Source organism: Uloborus diversus, chromosome 4, assembly GCF_026930045.1.
Source record: "Uloborus diversus isolate 005 chromosome 4, Udiv.v.3.1, whole genome shotgun sequence".
Taxonomy (NCBI): Eukaryota; Metazoa; Arthropoda; class Arachnida; order Araneae; family Uloboridae; genus Uloborus; species Uloborus diversus.
The window spans coordinates 163,440,032-163,457,070 of NC_072734.1; the positions used below are offsets into that span (position 1 = coordinate 163,440,032).

A 17,039-nucleotide genomic window follows, 5' to 3' on the forward strand; every position below is an offset into this window, starting at 1 on the left:
CGTGTAGAATCACCAACTCCAGTACGCATCCAAAGTTCCTGCACACCAAATCTTTGAAGAGTAAGATAGTGAAACATAGCTAACACTATTATATCCGTGTCGGCGCATATAATAACGATTTTAGTGAACCCACATAGGGATGCATGTTTTGCATGAATCAGCATTCTAAAGTCAGCTTCCTCTACTCTCAGACAGTTTAATTCTGTCTGATTTATCTGTTTTCCATTTTGCACTGATGTACAGTTAGATATTACATCATCCTCTTCAGCACCATGAAAGGCACTAAAAATGTGGTTGATATTATCTGGTGTTTGAGTCAAAGAATCTGTCACTGTATCAGCAATGAACTTTTGCAACATCAGTTTGTTTCTTGAAGATCCCTAAAGCTGCTGAGTTGGACAGGCAATGGAACATCTTCTGAGATTTTGACCACATCTATCACGATGCTGCTACCTTGTCTTTGCCCCCTTTCAGACTTTTTAGGAGAAAATTTGCGATAACTGTCAACATTGTAATCTACTCTTCCACAGTTCTTGGTGATGCTCCCGATGTATGACGAAAAAGCTGAAACAGCTCCACCAAAGGTTTTATTTTCATTTGCACTGTCAAAAATGAAACGCTCAATTTTGACGATTCGGCAATCCTCGAGCACTATTTCGTAATTTTCGACGATCCTTTCGTCACCGAATCACGTGATATTTGACGAAGCCAGAAATCTCAAATTTTTCACGAAATTATTTCGTCCCGATTTCGTCACATTGCAGTGCATTCTGGGAGTTTTCGTTTCAATCTTCTACTTGCTCGTTAAATTATCTTACCTCAATTATTCTAAAGGATTCATAAAAAAGGTTAGTATTTATTGAAATTTGTATGTGCAATGTGCCTTCTTTTATGTATTGTTACATTTTTGTTTAGTGTTGTGTTTGTAGTTGTATTTAAAACACATTAAAATTGAAAACGAACAGTTCGATTAGGTTTAGAATTCTGTGTGTGTTAACTTTGAGTCGCCTCCACGTTAGGCTTAGCTAGCGTTGTTTCTTTTTATTTGTAAAAGAAAATGTTGGTTCGTTGACATTTGTTTCCAAAAGCGTACTTCCTTTATTTCGTTAAAAAAATTACGAACATAACTAAAGAGTTTGTACGAATTGAAACTTACAAAAAAAAAAAAAAAAACCCCTCCTGTAGCTTAACTAACACAGATGATAAATACAGCGCATTTATAAAAGGCATAGAACTTTGAAGCTTTTACTTTCAACATGGAATATATTACATGGTTATGTGTTTTCATTCTTTTCCATGAATTTTACAAAAATATTTCTGTTAAACGAAGTGTATTTTTTAGTTTAATAGTTCAAATTTGTTTCATTCTGCATTTTTATTTTCTTAAAAAAATACTATATACCAATCCCCCAATATGCTTACCAGCTTTAACCACGCTGTTTATAATAATCTCCTTTCCCTGCGGCAGATGTTTCTTGAAATAAGTGCTTATTTTCATTATTTGTGCACCCTTTTTTTACTTGCATAAACATGAAGTAAAGTAAATATCAATTTGATAAAATCATTTTAAGAGAAAATATTAATTTCCATAAAGAACTCTATCTTTGTTCTTGATATTTCAGCAGAATATTTTCAATATTTTTTCAATTTTTCCGCAAATTAAAATAAATTATTGAAGTGAAGTTTCAATGTTTAACCTCGATTTAAAAAGAAAAAAAAGAAAAATTAATTTGAATTTTGACATCTTGCATTCAAATTATGTTTTTCGCAATCACGAGTGTGTGTGTTTATATGGGGGGGGGGGGGGGTACGTGTGTTTGTGTGTAGGGGGGTATGTGTATGTATGTAGGCATGTGTGTTTGTGTCTGCGTGCAGGTATGAGTGTGTGGGTAGATGTGTGTATGAGTGTTTGTGTGTGGGGGGGTGGGAGAATATGTACGTGGTGTGGGCATATGTGTTTGTGTCTGTGTGCAGGCATGAGTGTGTGGGTAGTTGTGTGTACGTGTGTATGTGTATGCGTGTGTGTATGTGTTTGAGTATGTGCTTGTGTGTGTATGTGTTTGTGTACGTGCGTGTATGTATGCGTGTAAGTGTAGGATATTGACGCAACCTGGAGACGGTTTTCGCTAGAGGAGCAGCATCGTGAGGCCGGTCGGTCGACGTGACGGTGGTGCTGCAGAGGATGCTGGCGGGAAAATAAAATGATAGGACCTCAAAACAGTCAAATGAAAGCAATAAGCAATCGTGATTGTTCAAAAAAGAAAAGATAGTATAGCATATTTGAAAATTGTAATAACAATAATAAGCATTTTTTGTTGTTTATTTTCCCACTTCATGCACTAAATTTATAAGTTTTTCTATGTCAATTTGTGTTACATGATTTGTCATAATTATGAATTTTTCCATTATACATAGTTTTTACAGCTAAAATAAATGCAGCATTAATTTTATTGCCATATTTGCCGCCTCAAGATATTGTCAACAAAAAGTGAGAAATCCCGGTCTGCATTAAATCAGACTAAGAAGCATTTTATAGATGAACTTCCAATAAATCCAAATCTTTTAGTTGGAGTTGTGATTTTGCTGAATATAAAGTAAAATATCTGAAAATTTAACCGAACTTCAATTGAAAAATTGAAAGGATAATGAAAATATATGAAAAATTAAAAGGATAATGAAAATATATGATAAGATTTATATATGTAACAAGCTTTGCTCACCACACTAGTCCCTATTTTCATTATATACTTTTGAAAAAAAATTCATTGATATCAGTCAATTAGTTCTCAAGACACAAACAAACAAGAAAATGCACGTTGTAATTGGGTTTCCCCTATCTTTGGCAACTCTTCTCCCTTGGCGTTTTTTATTTACTGCGTGAAAATTGCATATTTTAAAAATCAAATATGCTTAGTTAAAAGGTGATACTCCCTTCGTCTCCGTCCCAAACTAGTAAGTAGAGCTATGTTTGAATATTTTTGTACTAGTGATTGATTCTGATGATTTTATGATTTTGTTCGAATATTTTTTAAAGATTTCAAGGTACTATACTATCAATTAACAACTTTACTTGGCAACATTCCCTCTTAAAAACATTACCAGCTGAGTTAAAAAAATCCGAAGTACACACGCCCTTAAGCTACGCCCCATTTTGTAAGTACTCTACCCCCAGTATAGCAGAAAAATCAGTTTTTTTTTTTCTACTAAATCCCTATCCATCAGCTAGAAGATAGCTTTATGTAATTACTAGTTAACTTATGAAAGGAGCGTGACTTCGAGTGTTGGAGCCTTGGGTTTTTGACTCTATTTTGATAGTGGTTTAAGGACGTAAAGCTCGGTAAGTAAATGTTGTTTATTGATAACATAGCACAATAAAATCTCTGAAAAAAGTGCAAATAAAATCGTAATCATCAGTTTCAGTACTACTTAATTCATAAGTACTTTATTGGAACTAATTTGGGTAGGGGGGGGGGTTACTTCAGAAAACATTCGTGAAGAAAACGGAACACGAAAATCGAAAAAAAAAACGGTGTATTTTGGCTATCGGTTAAAATAAAAAATAAATTAAAAAAAAAAATCACAGATCAAAAATTTTCGCACCCTTTATTATAGCTTAAAAAAAAAAAAAAAAAAAAAAAAAAAAAAAAAATGAAAATTTACGACTTGATGTGCAAAAGAATTAACTCGTTTAATGGCTAAATAATGCTGATTCTCGATAAATTGAAGAAACTCTAATTCTAGAATATTATTCAGAAATTAATTTCAGAAACTAACTGAGAGTCTAGATGCCTAAATAAAAATTTTGTTCATCCGCTGTAAAAATAACTCATTCTTGTAATCTGCTTGAAAAAAAAACTGTCAGAATCGAAATAATAATATATTTTGAAAAATATTAAAATTAAATCAGATGCTTTTCAAAGTCACAAGCGAATCGTAGTTTTTTAACTTAAGAAAAAGAACTGAGATTTTAAAAGTAATCGTGAAAACATGTTTTATTTCAGAAATAAACTGCTGAATTTAATCGTAAAACTTCCTCGAAATAGAAAAAAGATCCATGTGCATGAGGGCATACACCCATGAACTCAAACCTTTACTTATTATGTATATATTCTCTTTTTAAAACTTTTTTAGGATGGATCCAACATCACGGAGATAATCGGAACAAGGACAGACGAAGACTTTTTCATAATTATTACAATATTCTAAATGTTCGTATATTATGCATTGATTTCATGTTACACATGTTTGGAAATAAAAATAAAAACTTAGGGGTAAAAAGCAAAGGTTTATTTTTATAATTATTTAACAAACATTACACTAAATTAATTTTACCAAAAGATTTATTTCACATCTGCATTTTTTTAAGATTTATATTTTCAAATACCTTTTGCAATTTTGGCAGAGAATTGTTTTCAAAGTATTAAGTATGAAATGCATGCAATAATAAAGTTCCTGTATTAAACATAAATTTGGCCAAATAAACATTCTACATACAAGCAAAATTAATAAAACAAATAATTAATTGGAAAACAAAAAAGGTAAGGTTTTTCTTAAGATTATCTAATTTTATTTTCTGTATCTAATTTTAGAACAAATATGTACTAACTTAAAGTTGTCCATTTTATTGTACTTTTTCTTTAAAATTTGTGGTATAAGTTGGATAAAAATCTTTGTTTTTTTTCTGGAATTTTTTCATGCGATGCAATGAAGAAGAAACTTCTCAGCAATTTTCTCCCGAGCATATATCGATCTAACTGTGCATAAAAGTGGCACATGATTTATTTTTCCAGAACCCAATGCCTGCTGAGGAAGTAGCACTTTTATATTCCCAGTAGGGGCAAGGGCGATGTAGGAATTTCTACATCGTGATGCACCGCCATCCTTACATAGCGATGTAGTTCAAACAGTTTGAAATATTCTTTCCGCTTTAGGGGCACCCCCCTCCCCAATTAGGGGTGTTTTCCTTACAAAAATCCAGACTTTTATCAGATCTTTTTCTAATTTGGCGCATAGGTTCTTTAATCACATAGAGTAGTACCCCATATGAATACTACACCATGGGAAACTATCCTATGTGGATTTCCACCATTAAAGGACATCTGGGCCGAATCTAGAAAAGATCCGACAAAAACTGGATTTTTATGAGGAAAACTCCTATGGGGTTTGCCACACACAGCGGGACGAAAACTACAATATGAGAATTCCCAAACATCAAAAGACAAATGTACCAAATTTGGAACAGATCAGACAAAAACTGGGTTCTTATAAGACCCCTCCCCCACACACACGTGGTTTCCCATTCCATAGCGGGACGCAAACGGGAATTCCCGAGCGTCAAAGGACATGTGTGACAGTTTTGGAAAAGACATGATAAAACTGGTTTTTTGTAAGAAAACCCCTCATTTAGTGGTTGTCCCCCATAGCGGGGCGAAAATTACCCTATGAGAATTCCTGAGCATCAATGAACGAGCCTCTATGCCAAATTTTGGAAAGATTCAACAAAAAATGAATTTTTTTCAAGGAAAACCCCCCATCGGGGTTGCCCCTTCCCCACCCATACATTGACGAAAGCAAACCTCCGTGAATTCCTGAGCATCAAAGAACCTCTATGGGAAATTTAGAAAAGATCGGACAAAAACTTTTTTTATATAAGGAGAACCCCCAATGCGGAATTGCTCCCCCCCCCCCCCATCATGGAGGGTTGAAAACTACCATGTGTGAATTCCCGAGCATCAGAGGACCTATGTTCCAAATTTGAAAAAGATATGATAAAAACTGGTTCTTAATAAGAAGCCCCCCCCCCGGTATGGGGTTTGCCCCCCATAGCAGAAAGAAAACCACCCTATGAGAATTCCTGAGCATCAAATAACGAAACTCTGGCAAATTCGGAAAGATCCAACAAAAACTGGATTTTTTGTAGGAAAACTACCATAGGGGTTGCCCCCCCCCCATAGAAGGTCTAAAACTTTCCTGCGTAAATCCCCGTGCATCAAAGAGCCTATGTGTCAAATTTTGGAAAGATCCGACAAAAATTGGATTTTTTCAAGGAACCCCCTTTTCCCCGCCCCTTATAAAGTGATGAAAACTACCCTGCGTGATTCTTGAGCATCTAAGAACCTCTGTGGCAAATTTAAAAAAGATCGGACAAAAACTTTTTTTTTTAATACGGAGAACCCCCAATGCGGGGTTGTCTGTCCCCCCCGCCCCCCACATACAGGGACATAAACGACCTTGTGTGAATTCCCGAGCCTGAAATAACGTACCTCTGTGCCAAATTTGGAAAATATCCGACAAAAATTAGATTTTTTGAAGGAAATTCTGGGGGGTTTAATTAGATACCATGGGGAGTTTAATCTGCAATGATTTGTTTTACCTTTTTTAAGAAGTTGTTTGTTTGCATTTTTACATAAATAAAAATTTGCTTGACATATTTTATGTGCCTCTTTTTTTTAACAATTACTTGTCTTCTTTTTTTGATGGGCGGGGGGGGGGGGAGACTGCAGGCCCGTTGTTTCAATTTTTCCCAAATATTACAAAGAGTCTGTACTCAATAAAAATTTTACAGAAAACCAACTAAAACAACGGCCAGTAATGTGTAAAAACATGAATGTTCAAAAATCAAGACGGGAGGGGGGGGGGGGGGGCAATTGACCCCCTGACCCCGTAAATGACGGGCCTGTGAAAGTGACTATACGCAATAAAGTGGGAAACTACGGTGGTAAGATTCTGAATTTAGGATTTGATCACACGCACACAAATCTTATAAAATACAGTCGAACCTCGTTATAACGAACTTAAAGGGACCATTAAAATCGATTATTATAAAACGTGGCTCGCTTTATCCAAAAAACAATAAACAATAAGACAAGGATTGCAAAAAAGTTCATTTCAGCAGTTATTTGTTTTAAGCGTGTTCGAATTAACGAGGTTCGACTGTATTCTCAAAAAAAAAAAAAAAATAATAATAATGTGCTCAAAGAAAAAAAAAAAAAAAAAAAAGGAAATAAATTTTCTTAAAAATTTACGAAATTAACGTCCTCATATATGACGAAATTAATTTGACGAAACTAATGCTCTCAAAACTACGAAAATTATTGTTAATTTGACGAAACTAGAATGAAGAAATATTTCGTTACATTTGACGAAATTCGCATCCTCAAACCACTAACAAAAGCAGTTTCTTCAATTTGACGAAATGTTCGCTCGGAGCATATCCCTGGAAGTGGTTTCGTCAAAAATGAAGAAAATTTCGTCAAATTTGAAAGTCCATTTCTGAGAGTGTGGTCATAACCTTTCGTACAGAGTTCATGACGTCGACTTTAAAACAGGTTTATTGTCAGACTTGAACCAGGTCACTGGTGCTACCATAAGATGTTTCCAGCTCTTTTAACAATGCACTTTTTTGCGGTTTTAACATTAGCCCTTGATCATTGAACAATGAACAGTTTTCAGATAGCTCATAACGAAAGAGCTCTTGCATGTCATACGAACGAGCCTGAGCTATTTGTATCATTCGGCGAGATGACTTGTTCGATATCTTTTTAGTAACTTTCCTCGTAGCAGCTATACTTTGCACTTAGGTGCAATGAAATGGTGGCAACATGGCTTAATTGATGGTGCTTGATATTCTTACTGTTTTGTCCTCGCATCGTGTTTTCCGCAAAGTACAATACATCTCTTAGCCGGTCTTAAATAATTTTAATATTTTTTCCCTTTGTATGTTGGGAAACCAGTGCTTTTAGCAGATTGTGCAATGGATTAGGAAGCATATGCATATCAAACGGATTACCTTTGTGTAATATATATTTAAACATTGAGACAACCTTTGCATCTATGTTCTGAGTTTGCTTCTTCGAAAATTCATGGTGAATGTTCAAACCTTCGAAAAGAGCAATAGAGTCTGTTACCTCTCGAAATAGATTTGATATCATCAAACGTTCATGATGCGTTATTTCCCACTCTGCTACAAAATCTTCCTATTTAGTTCGCTATAAGATGCCAGATGAAGTTTCTAGGGATCTATTAATGGTTTGTTCGACTGCCATATCCACAGCAACAGCTGAAAATTTATGATCATATAGTTTCACAACATGTTTCCCCTTCATGAACATTTCATGCACCTCTGGGGCTGTCTTGGTTAGTCTCCTCATGTCTTTTAAATAGAGAAGACCATCGCTGATAGTTGACACAGTCAAATACGGCAAATACTGGTTGAAGTTTCGGCACGGTATCTAAATGTAATTCTCAAAGACCTTGTCTGTCTGAACGAAACAAATTTCTGAGAAGTTGGACGAGTTTCAAAAAATTATCCCAGTGCAAAAATTGCTCTGACATTTTCGTTCCTAAGCTGACAAACCTCTCAAAGTCCGAGAAGAGTTTTTCCACATTACCATCTATATGATCTGATTCTTTTTCCCATGACAGAGAAATATTCTGCCGAATGTTCTGTAAGTTTTCAAACTCTGTAGCGTAGGACTCAATGGAACGTTCTTCCAAAAAAGATTTCACCTGCAATCTGAACATGTTTTCTCCCAACATGAACATCCCCTTGACACCTCTCACATAGTTCTTTCCATGTAAAACCGATTGTAGCACATTTACTCCAAAGACTGAGCATTCAATAAATGTATCGGATTGAGTATAATGTGACTTTTAAAAACTCTTTAATCCTCGGATACTCGCTTATTCTGTACTTCTCGCAAATGCGATTATGTGATACATGGTTACAGATGATACACAATTGTAATCGATGAGGAATACCTGCTGCTTGAGGTCTGTGATAACGTGCACGCTTCCTTCCAGATTTCTTTACACTTTTCTGCACATTCGACTGAGCAGTAATGATGCCGTCATCTTCATCTTTTGATTTTTTCTTCTCATTTTGAAGCTGTAAAAGAGGTTTCTGATGACAGTATTGCTTATAGCAAGCATTATTCCTATGGTAGTAGAACAACTCTTTCTCACTTAACGCGTTCAAACGCTAAGTACCTACTTCATTTCCCAATTTTGCAGCGGCCCCCGACTTTTTCATGGCCATTTTCTGTACTTATCACACTATTGTTACTTTTATTACATATAATGCAAGTCTTTTTAACTGGTTTAAGGTCTCTTATGCTGTCTTTTGACACTCTCGACAGTTTAATAATATCCATATCTCAATTTTATTTCGATAAATCTCGAACAAAAGAATCATTTAGATTAACAGCGTTTCATCATCTCAAAACCCACCCAATGTCACACTCATAACAGAACACATCATATAATTCAATGGCTGCCAACTTACTACTGCGAAGAATAACAACGCGCTCGAATGTTAGCGTCGCCTATAGTGGCGCACCTAAGTGGAGCGACTATTAAACATTCTGATCGATAAATCACACCAGGTGAAAATGGCAAATAAACATTTTTTTACGTAAATAGTTTTTGAGTATAATTTTATACGGTTATTCAACGACTGATAGTTGAAAAATTAATTTTAAAAAATGAATTTTTAAAAAAGGAAAATAAATAAAAAACAATACAATAAATTGTTTTTAAACTACTTTTTTGGGAAAACTTTAACACTGTGACCAAAAAGTAAACTAGTTAATGTAAATAAGTATAAAAATGCGCAAGAATTACGAAAAAAAGTCAAGTATTAAAATAAATATAAGCATTTATATGATCGAGAGGAGGCCATCTTTGATGACGTCATAGCAGGAGAAGTGACCAGGTGGCGGATGTCCACCCGAGTCCAAAATACTTCCTAGGACACCTACTAAGCATTTTTGAAAAAAAATTCTCCCTACTCAAACTTTCCTACAGAAGTGCTGTCAGATCCAGGACTATAACCAAAAATGAATGGGGAAGCAGTTCGGTCGATACGATGTCTTGAATGCATCGTTTCATTAGTAGTATTTTGTTTTATTTTTACCTGAATACCATGTAAACTCTTAATTCTGGATGTTTGATTGATGTGCTTTGTGGTGGTCTTTTTCAGGTTTATCTCTGCTCCAGTCGTCATTCTTATTTCAACTTTCATTGTGCCAAAGTGGGTGCGAGAAAAACTTCTTAACGCAGTAGAACTTTTCATTTCGATCGTTGCTCATCTTATATTCTTCGTAAGTATCATTCACGAAAGTTATAAATTTTGATTGACTGAAAAATGTAAATCAGTAATTCATAAAACTGTTTCAAAAAGCAAGGGAGCAAGAAGTCTGGTCCTAGCAAATTGTCTTGGTGAACTAAATTATCTTATTTGTAGAAGTTGAGCGCTTACGTATAGAAGTCACAATCAAAAGAACGTAGAAAGAAACCTCCAGCTGGAGCAACAAATACGATACGGATCTAACCTTAAAGCAGGAATTAGTAACTGCAGGGAGCAAGCCCAATTATTGGCTTAGGAAGTTCTGAGGCAAAGATCTCAAGTCACGAGGTTCAACTTCGACGAATGGAAGACACGTTTTACACAAAATGAGAGGAAGAAACCTGATTCCTCCCAATCCTTTACTTTCAAATATATCACGCTACTTGGGATCCTTGCTTCAAGAATTGAAGGCTTCACTCTCTCCATCTTTTATTCCTTCTCAATATATCTAGCGCCCAAGAAATTTCCTCTGCTGAAATTTATCTACAACTGGTATAGCAATGTTGTACGACAATGTACGGTCCTATATAGTCTTAGTTCATGCATGATTGGGTTCATTTCTTCTGATGGAAATTATTGAAAATACTGAGCCATACAGACGCGACTCGTTGAGTTTTATTTTCGCAGACAAAGCGTTAAGCGCAATCATATCGAAACTCCAACATCGGTTAATAGCAATTTTAGTTTGACAATCTGAATCGAGTGTTCTTAGTAATAGTCCAAGAGCCCATTAGTGCCAGACTTACAACATAGTATAAAGCCCTGAAATTTTTCTGCGTAATGACATCACAGCAAGAAAGAAAGGGTCGCTGTTATTTAAGCTAAGTAGCGCAGGCTTTGGCAGGAAGCAGGTAGCAAAAGTGCGTAAAATTGCCGCAAAAACTAAACATCATACATTCATTCCATGTCACGTGACCTGGTGGTCCCCATCCAACCATCTCCGATTTGGAGGACGTTTTAGAGAGGGCAGAAAGGCTGAGGATAACTCAAAAAGAAAAAAAAGTGGGTTCCAAAATGGCCTCCATTAGGGGAACCACGCTAAACATAACAATTCGTTTCACAAAGCTGATCCACCATTTTGGTGCCCTTTGCTTGAATTGACCCTAGATCCTCAGGATTTGAGTCCTGAAAGGTGAAAATTTCTATAGGTTAGTTTCAAAGGCATGTCTGTACCTCTATGAAATTTCATTCAAATCGGAGATGGTCGGATGGAGATGAGAAAGTGCAAGGTCACTTGACATGGAATGACTCAGTTTTTGACCCACCTTTGCTACCAGTTTCCTGTCAAAGCCAACGCTAGTCAACGTTGCGAACCGCTTTTACTAAAGTGCGTCCCAAAAGTTTATAGACAATCATTTTATTGAAACTACGGGCTAACTATACGAGTCAACAAGACGAAATAATCTATGCAAATAACAAATGATGACACAAAAATCAAAACGCTCAAACAACTTTCATCGATCATAGATCTAATTTAAAAAAATGTAAACGAAAAAATGCTGTCTGAAAAGTATAAAAACAGTCGATGAAAACCTTGATTTTAGCATTGATACTCAAGTTTTGCATACTACAAGGTCATTTACTTGTGACGCACAAGCTTTCTGACATAAAAACGAACCTGTGTTACCGTTTCTGAACGATTGCCAAGATGTCCTGCAATGTGCAGTTCTCTAAAAAGGAAATTTTGCAAATTTATCGTTTGAAAGGGTGTTGATGGAAAGGGTGGACATTTCAAGTAAAATTGGACGCAGTAGGGCAGGTATTTACCAAATTTTGTCAAAAGATAATTCTTTTGAAGCAAACTTTTTTTCTGGAAGACCAAAGAAAATATCTAAACGACAAGACAGAGAGATGGAAAGATTAGTTTCAACCCAGAGCCTGTCAGCATGGTCAGTTTGTAAAGAAGTAAGCTTTCTAGTGTCAAAACGAACAGTACTTCGACAGCTGCAGGCAATTGCATTTCTTGTTTATCGCACAATTCGTCGTTCGCAGAAGTTTACAAAACTGCATGAAGATACTCGTGTTCAGTGTGCCCTAAATCACATGAATGGGGCAAATAAATGGTTAAGTGTTCTCTTCAGTAATGAAAAGAAATTCAATTTAGATGGTCCTTATGATGGGGCATGTTACTGGCACGATATTTGCAAGGAACCCCAAACTAATTTCAGGAGATAACAAAGGGAAGGTTCACTTACAGTTTGAAGTGCATTCTCTTTCAATGAAACAACTAATATATCTTTTTTGAAAGGTCGTCAATGTTCCTAACATTATAGGAAAACGTTTGAAGAACAGTTACTTCCATTTGGAAAGTTGCTTGGTGAGCACCAATGGAAATTCCAACAAGACAGCTCCTCCATTCACGTGTCTAACTCTACAATGATGTGATTTAGACAAAACCAAGTAACTCTTATGGACTGGTCAGCCTTTAGTCCTGACCTAAACCCAATAGCAAACCTCTGAGGATCATTAGCTCAAGATTCATACGCTAATGGAAGGCAGTTTTCAACAGTTCAAGATCTTAGACTACAATCTAAACACAGTTGGTTTTCATTATAGTCAGAAGTTCTTCAATCTCTTGTTAGAAGTATGCCTGATCGAGTTTTTGAAATGATTAGAAAAAATGGTTTAAAATTTTCAACATTAAAGGAAAATTATGATTTGTCAGTAAACTTTTGGGACAGTAAAAATTTAAGTTTAAATTATTGTCACAAAGTCTGTGATTGTGTAAAACTTTTTTAATCAAGTACAGTCGAACCTCCATATATCGAACTTCTACATATCGAAATTTTCCATGTATCGAAATCCCAGCAAATTTCTATGTTCAATACACAGAAAAATTGTTTCTATACATCGAAAAAATCTCTATACATCGAAATTTTTTTCGAGACATTCGTCGATTTTTTTTTCCACTTCAGACTGTTTGTCTCATGAAAAATAAAAATTAGGGGAGAAAATTATGCTCACTAAAGGTTGCTACGAAACTCATAAGGAACCTGGGTTTGACGGCTGTGTAGATAGGTCGTTGTTCCGTTCTGGAGTTCTTAAATTCCCTCAAGTTTATTTCAAATCTAAGTTGTAACCAGTAGCACTGTAAAATCAGTTTCAAGTTATCCCCTTTGTCTGTTGATTATCATTCCTAGTCTTTTTAGCTTCAGTAAAAATCATTCAAGTTAAAAGTAGATTGATTTTTTACTTTTCTCTCGATTACACTGTCAAAACGAAACCCCTTAATGTTGCGAATCAAATTAATTGCTGAAGAATGAAGATGTATGACGGCGCAAAAAATGTAATTTCTTTTATTTTTTAACTTTCATTTAATCCGATGCTCGTATAAATTAGAATTTAGGTTTTATACACGAAAACTAGCTTTAATTTTAGTGTTTTACGAAAAATAAGATCGTTTCTATATATCGAAATTTCTATATATCGAAATTTCTATATATCGAATTTTTTTCCGGAAATTTGCTATTTCGATATATGGAGGTCCGACTGTATTAATATTGTACTGATATTTTTTTATGATTCTAAATTGTCTTGAATTCATTACTTCTCTTTTTAACTTGTAAAACGTGAAAACCTTGTTGTCTCTAAACTTTTGAAAAAACACGAAAAATACACGATTGAAATTTTGAAATACACGAATTTTGCAATACACGAAAATTAGCTTTCATTTTAGTGTTTTACGAAAAATAAGATCGTTTCTATATATCGAAATTTCTATATAACGAATTTTTTTCCGGAAATTTGCTACTTCGATATATGGAGGTCCGACTGTATTAATATTGTACTGATATTTTTTTATGATTCTAAATTGTCTTGAATTCATTACTTCTCTTTTTAACTTGTAAAACGTGAAAACCTTGTTGTCTCCAAACTTTTGGGACACACTTTATTACTGTGATGTGCTTACGCAGAAAATTTTTGAGCCTTTATACTAATGACGTAGGTCTGACACTCATGGGCTCTTGCTCTATAATGTCCACACAACAACGTGTTTTAAAGAACTCACGTACAACCTATAAAATAACTCAAAATGGATCTTCATTTTCATCTCGCTCTTCGCAAACCTCAATGTTTAACCATATAAGAACAATATTTTGCGTTTAATAGTTTCAGATGCAAGGATTGTCTTTACAGTCGTTCTTTTATAGCTTAAACGACGCTAAAGAGCACAGTTTAAGTCCCCTTATTATATTTCGAATTGAAAATTTCTACCTGAACAATTGCAGTTCTAACCTAGTTTTGTCAATTAAATACTCTACTTACAGCCCCGACTTCGTACCAAATCTGCGACAGCTGTGAAGTAAGTTTACCTAGTTTCTAGGCATTGCCCCATTTAATTCTTAAAGGCCTTGACAATTGCTGAAACTCATGGCAACAAGGAGGGTGTTACAAGGAACCCCTGTTTCCATTGCGTTGCCATTGATTGGTGGATGCAGGGATTCCTATAAGCGCCTCTTGCGTTCAAAATGGGCGACGTCCAATCAAAAATAAACAAACTTTGAAACGTTGACATTGATTGGTGGATGCATGAACTGCATCAGTTTAACACAGAAAAGTCATCAATTGTCAAGGCCCGTTAAGCGTCAGCGCCATCTAGTGGGGTCATGTTCTAGGTAATGCGAAAATTATTTTGCGGCGTTTCACTTTTGAAAACATTTTTTTCTTTTACAAATCTCTCCTAACTTTGAATTGTCCTATTTCAAACTATTCCTTTAGTCGTAATTACACTACATTTCTTTCAGATCCTCACCAGGCCATCGAAAGCAAATAAAAACTTCCCGTATCATGTAAGAACATCACAGGTAAGGACAATTTAGTTTAGAGATTTCAACGTTTAATAAAGTATACAATTATTTCAAATTGTAACATTGGTCAACTGAGAAGAGTCCCGAATATTCGGCCACAGCCTGGTAGGGCAGAAAACACCGAGCTCAGACCTGTTGTTAAATCCAATTATAGTATGACTTTGATAAATTGACTTAATATCGGCTGAAGCTTGGACGACTCCATTTAATAAAATAAGGTGAGGAAAGTCGGTACTTTTTCTTTATTTTGAAAATGCGACTTTGTGTTACTGATAACGATTAATGACGTTGTGCCGATTTAAGAATTTTTCTCCTCGTTCAACACAAACATAAATGAGTGCCTCCAAGATCAAGCTGCAAGTTTCCAGAGCTACACTATACTATTGCCGTAGTTTTATTATAAAGAAAATTTACACAAATGGGCACATATTATTGCAGTGAAATTTTTATGCGTGTTTTAGCTAGTGTTTTGATTATCAAAATACAATTTAGGCGAATTTGTTTTACTACTACTATAACTGCCAACTGCAGATGAAAGAAAAAGAGATCAAATGTTCCCATTTCAAAAAGGTTCGCTAGGTGACTTAGTCGTAAGAGTGGACCTCGTTCCCCCATAGTCGCCTGTTTTAGACCCACTGTCCAAGTGGTCAGTTGGTGGATTTTCGAAGTGCAAAACCATTAGAGCAGATTAGTGCACAAATATAACAAAAGATATACTAAACCTGCGTTTTTGAGGCGAAAGCTTTAAAAATTTCCCGGGGGAGAGTCTCCCACTCTCTCGTCAAAACCATTCAAAATTATCTTCAATTTTGATTTCAACTTTGAAAATGTTTGGAGTGACAGTCCCTGAAAAGTTTCCCCTAACGCAGGTCGGTCAAAATAAAATTTTTGGAGTTTCAACTTCGAAAAGATTTTAGAGAGACCCTCGAATCTCTCCTCCCTCTACCATCACCTGAAATTGTCTAAAACTGCGTTTTTCGAATATTGCTAGGGGAGAAATCCCCGAAGCCCCCTCTCTGAAAAATAGCCGAAGGTAATCTACATTTGCGTTTTTAGAAATTCAATTATAAAATGTGTCGGGGGAGGGAACGGGGAACCCGAACCCCTCCTCCCATTACCAAAGATTCAAACAACTTTAATTTAGGAACATCAGAACCGAAGTGCAGAACCATTGCCGCCCATGTTAAAGATCTCTAGTGCCTATTTGGCTCAGACACTCTCAACTACATTAAACTTCCTTTTCAATTTCACGTCGTGAGAACACAGGTGCCTCCATCTGGTGGACGTCTTCAACATCCCTAGTGCCATTGACACTCGCATCTGTAAAAGGTTATAGTCCTTTTGTTCCTCCTTGAGTTAGAGGCAACATTTCTTTATTTTATGTCTTTAAATATAAAATCAGGTATGTACCTAAATGGACTTGAATAAATGAATAAGTCCTCTGCAGTTTATTGAATTTAAGGATAAGGGGTGGGGTGAGAAACATTTTCACGCGCGAGTTCTTATTTTGATGCGAGTTTTGGAGGGTAAAGAATCGCTTTAATATAAGTAGCTACGAAAGAAATGATTTTGCCAGATTTTTTATTTATATATATATTTTTAGATTGGTGTGATGCTACAGGGGAACGGCACGACCCCCATGGGTGATAACTCCATCGATAAATTTGCTCATCATCCTTATGCTCTCAGTTCTAGGAGCTACTTGCCTAATTATGCCGTCATTTTTGGAGTACAGGCAAACGGAGATCGCGTTGCTCCAACAGAAATGGTGAGTAACGAAAATTATTACATGTAAATAATTGCAAACGAATAGGTCTTTCGGAAGAGTCTCAGGACAGAGGCTTTTGAAAATCTGCGGTTTTAAACGAATTCTTGATTGTTTTATGTCAATCAAATTTAGTATGAGGAATTACCAGTTAAAGAAAGGTTGCATCAGTTCCCAGTAAGTTACAGCCGTTAATCTAGGACTAATACAAAATTACCGAGTTGGCGAGTTGGGAGCAAATGCCATCTCATCGAAGTTGAGAGTGCCAACAAACTGGAAACTGGTTGCTAAAGTAAATTTTATAAACCAGCGAGAGTTTGCAGAAGTATGGTGCAGTTCA

The 17,039-nt window shown here is 35.6% G+C and overlaps 1 protein-coding gene across 1 annotated transcript in view; it reads left to right on the forward strand.

Annotated features, from left to right (window-relative positions):
• Window positions 1-17,039, forward strand: part of LOC129221438 (transmembrane protein 145-like) — a gene marked incomplete at its 5' end in the record, with an annotated part of 48,578 nt that overhangs the window by 17,189 nt on the left and 14,350 nt on the right. The window contains 3 exon segments of the mRNA XM_054855922.1: window positions 9,980-10,100; window positions 14,872-14,931; window positions 16,538-16,702. Coding sequence (XP_054711897.1) covers window positions 9,980-10,100; window positions 14,872-14,931; window positions 16,538-16,702 — 346 coding nt within the window.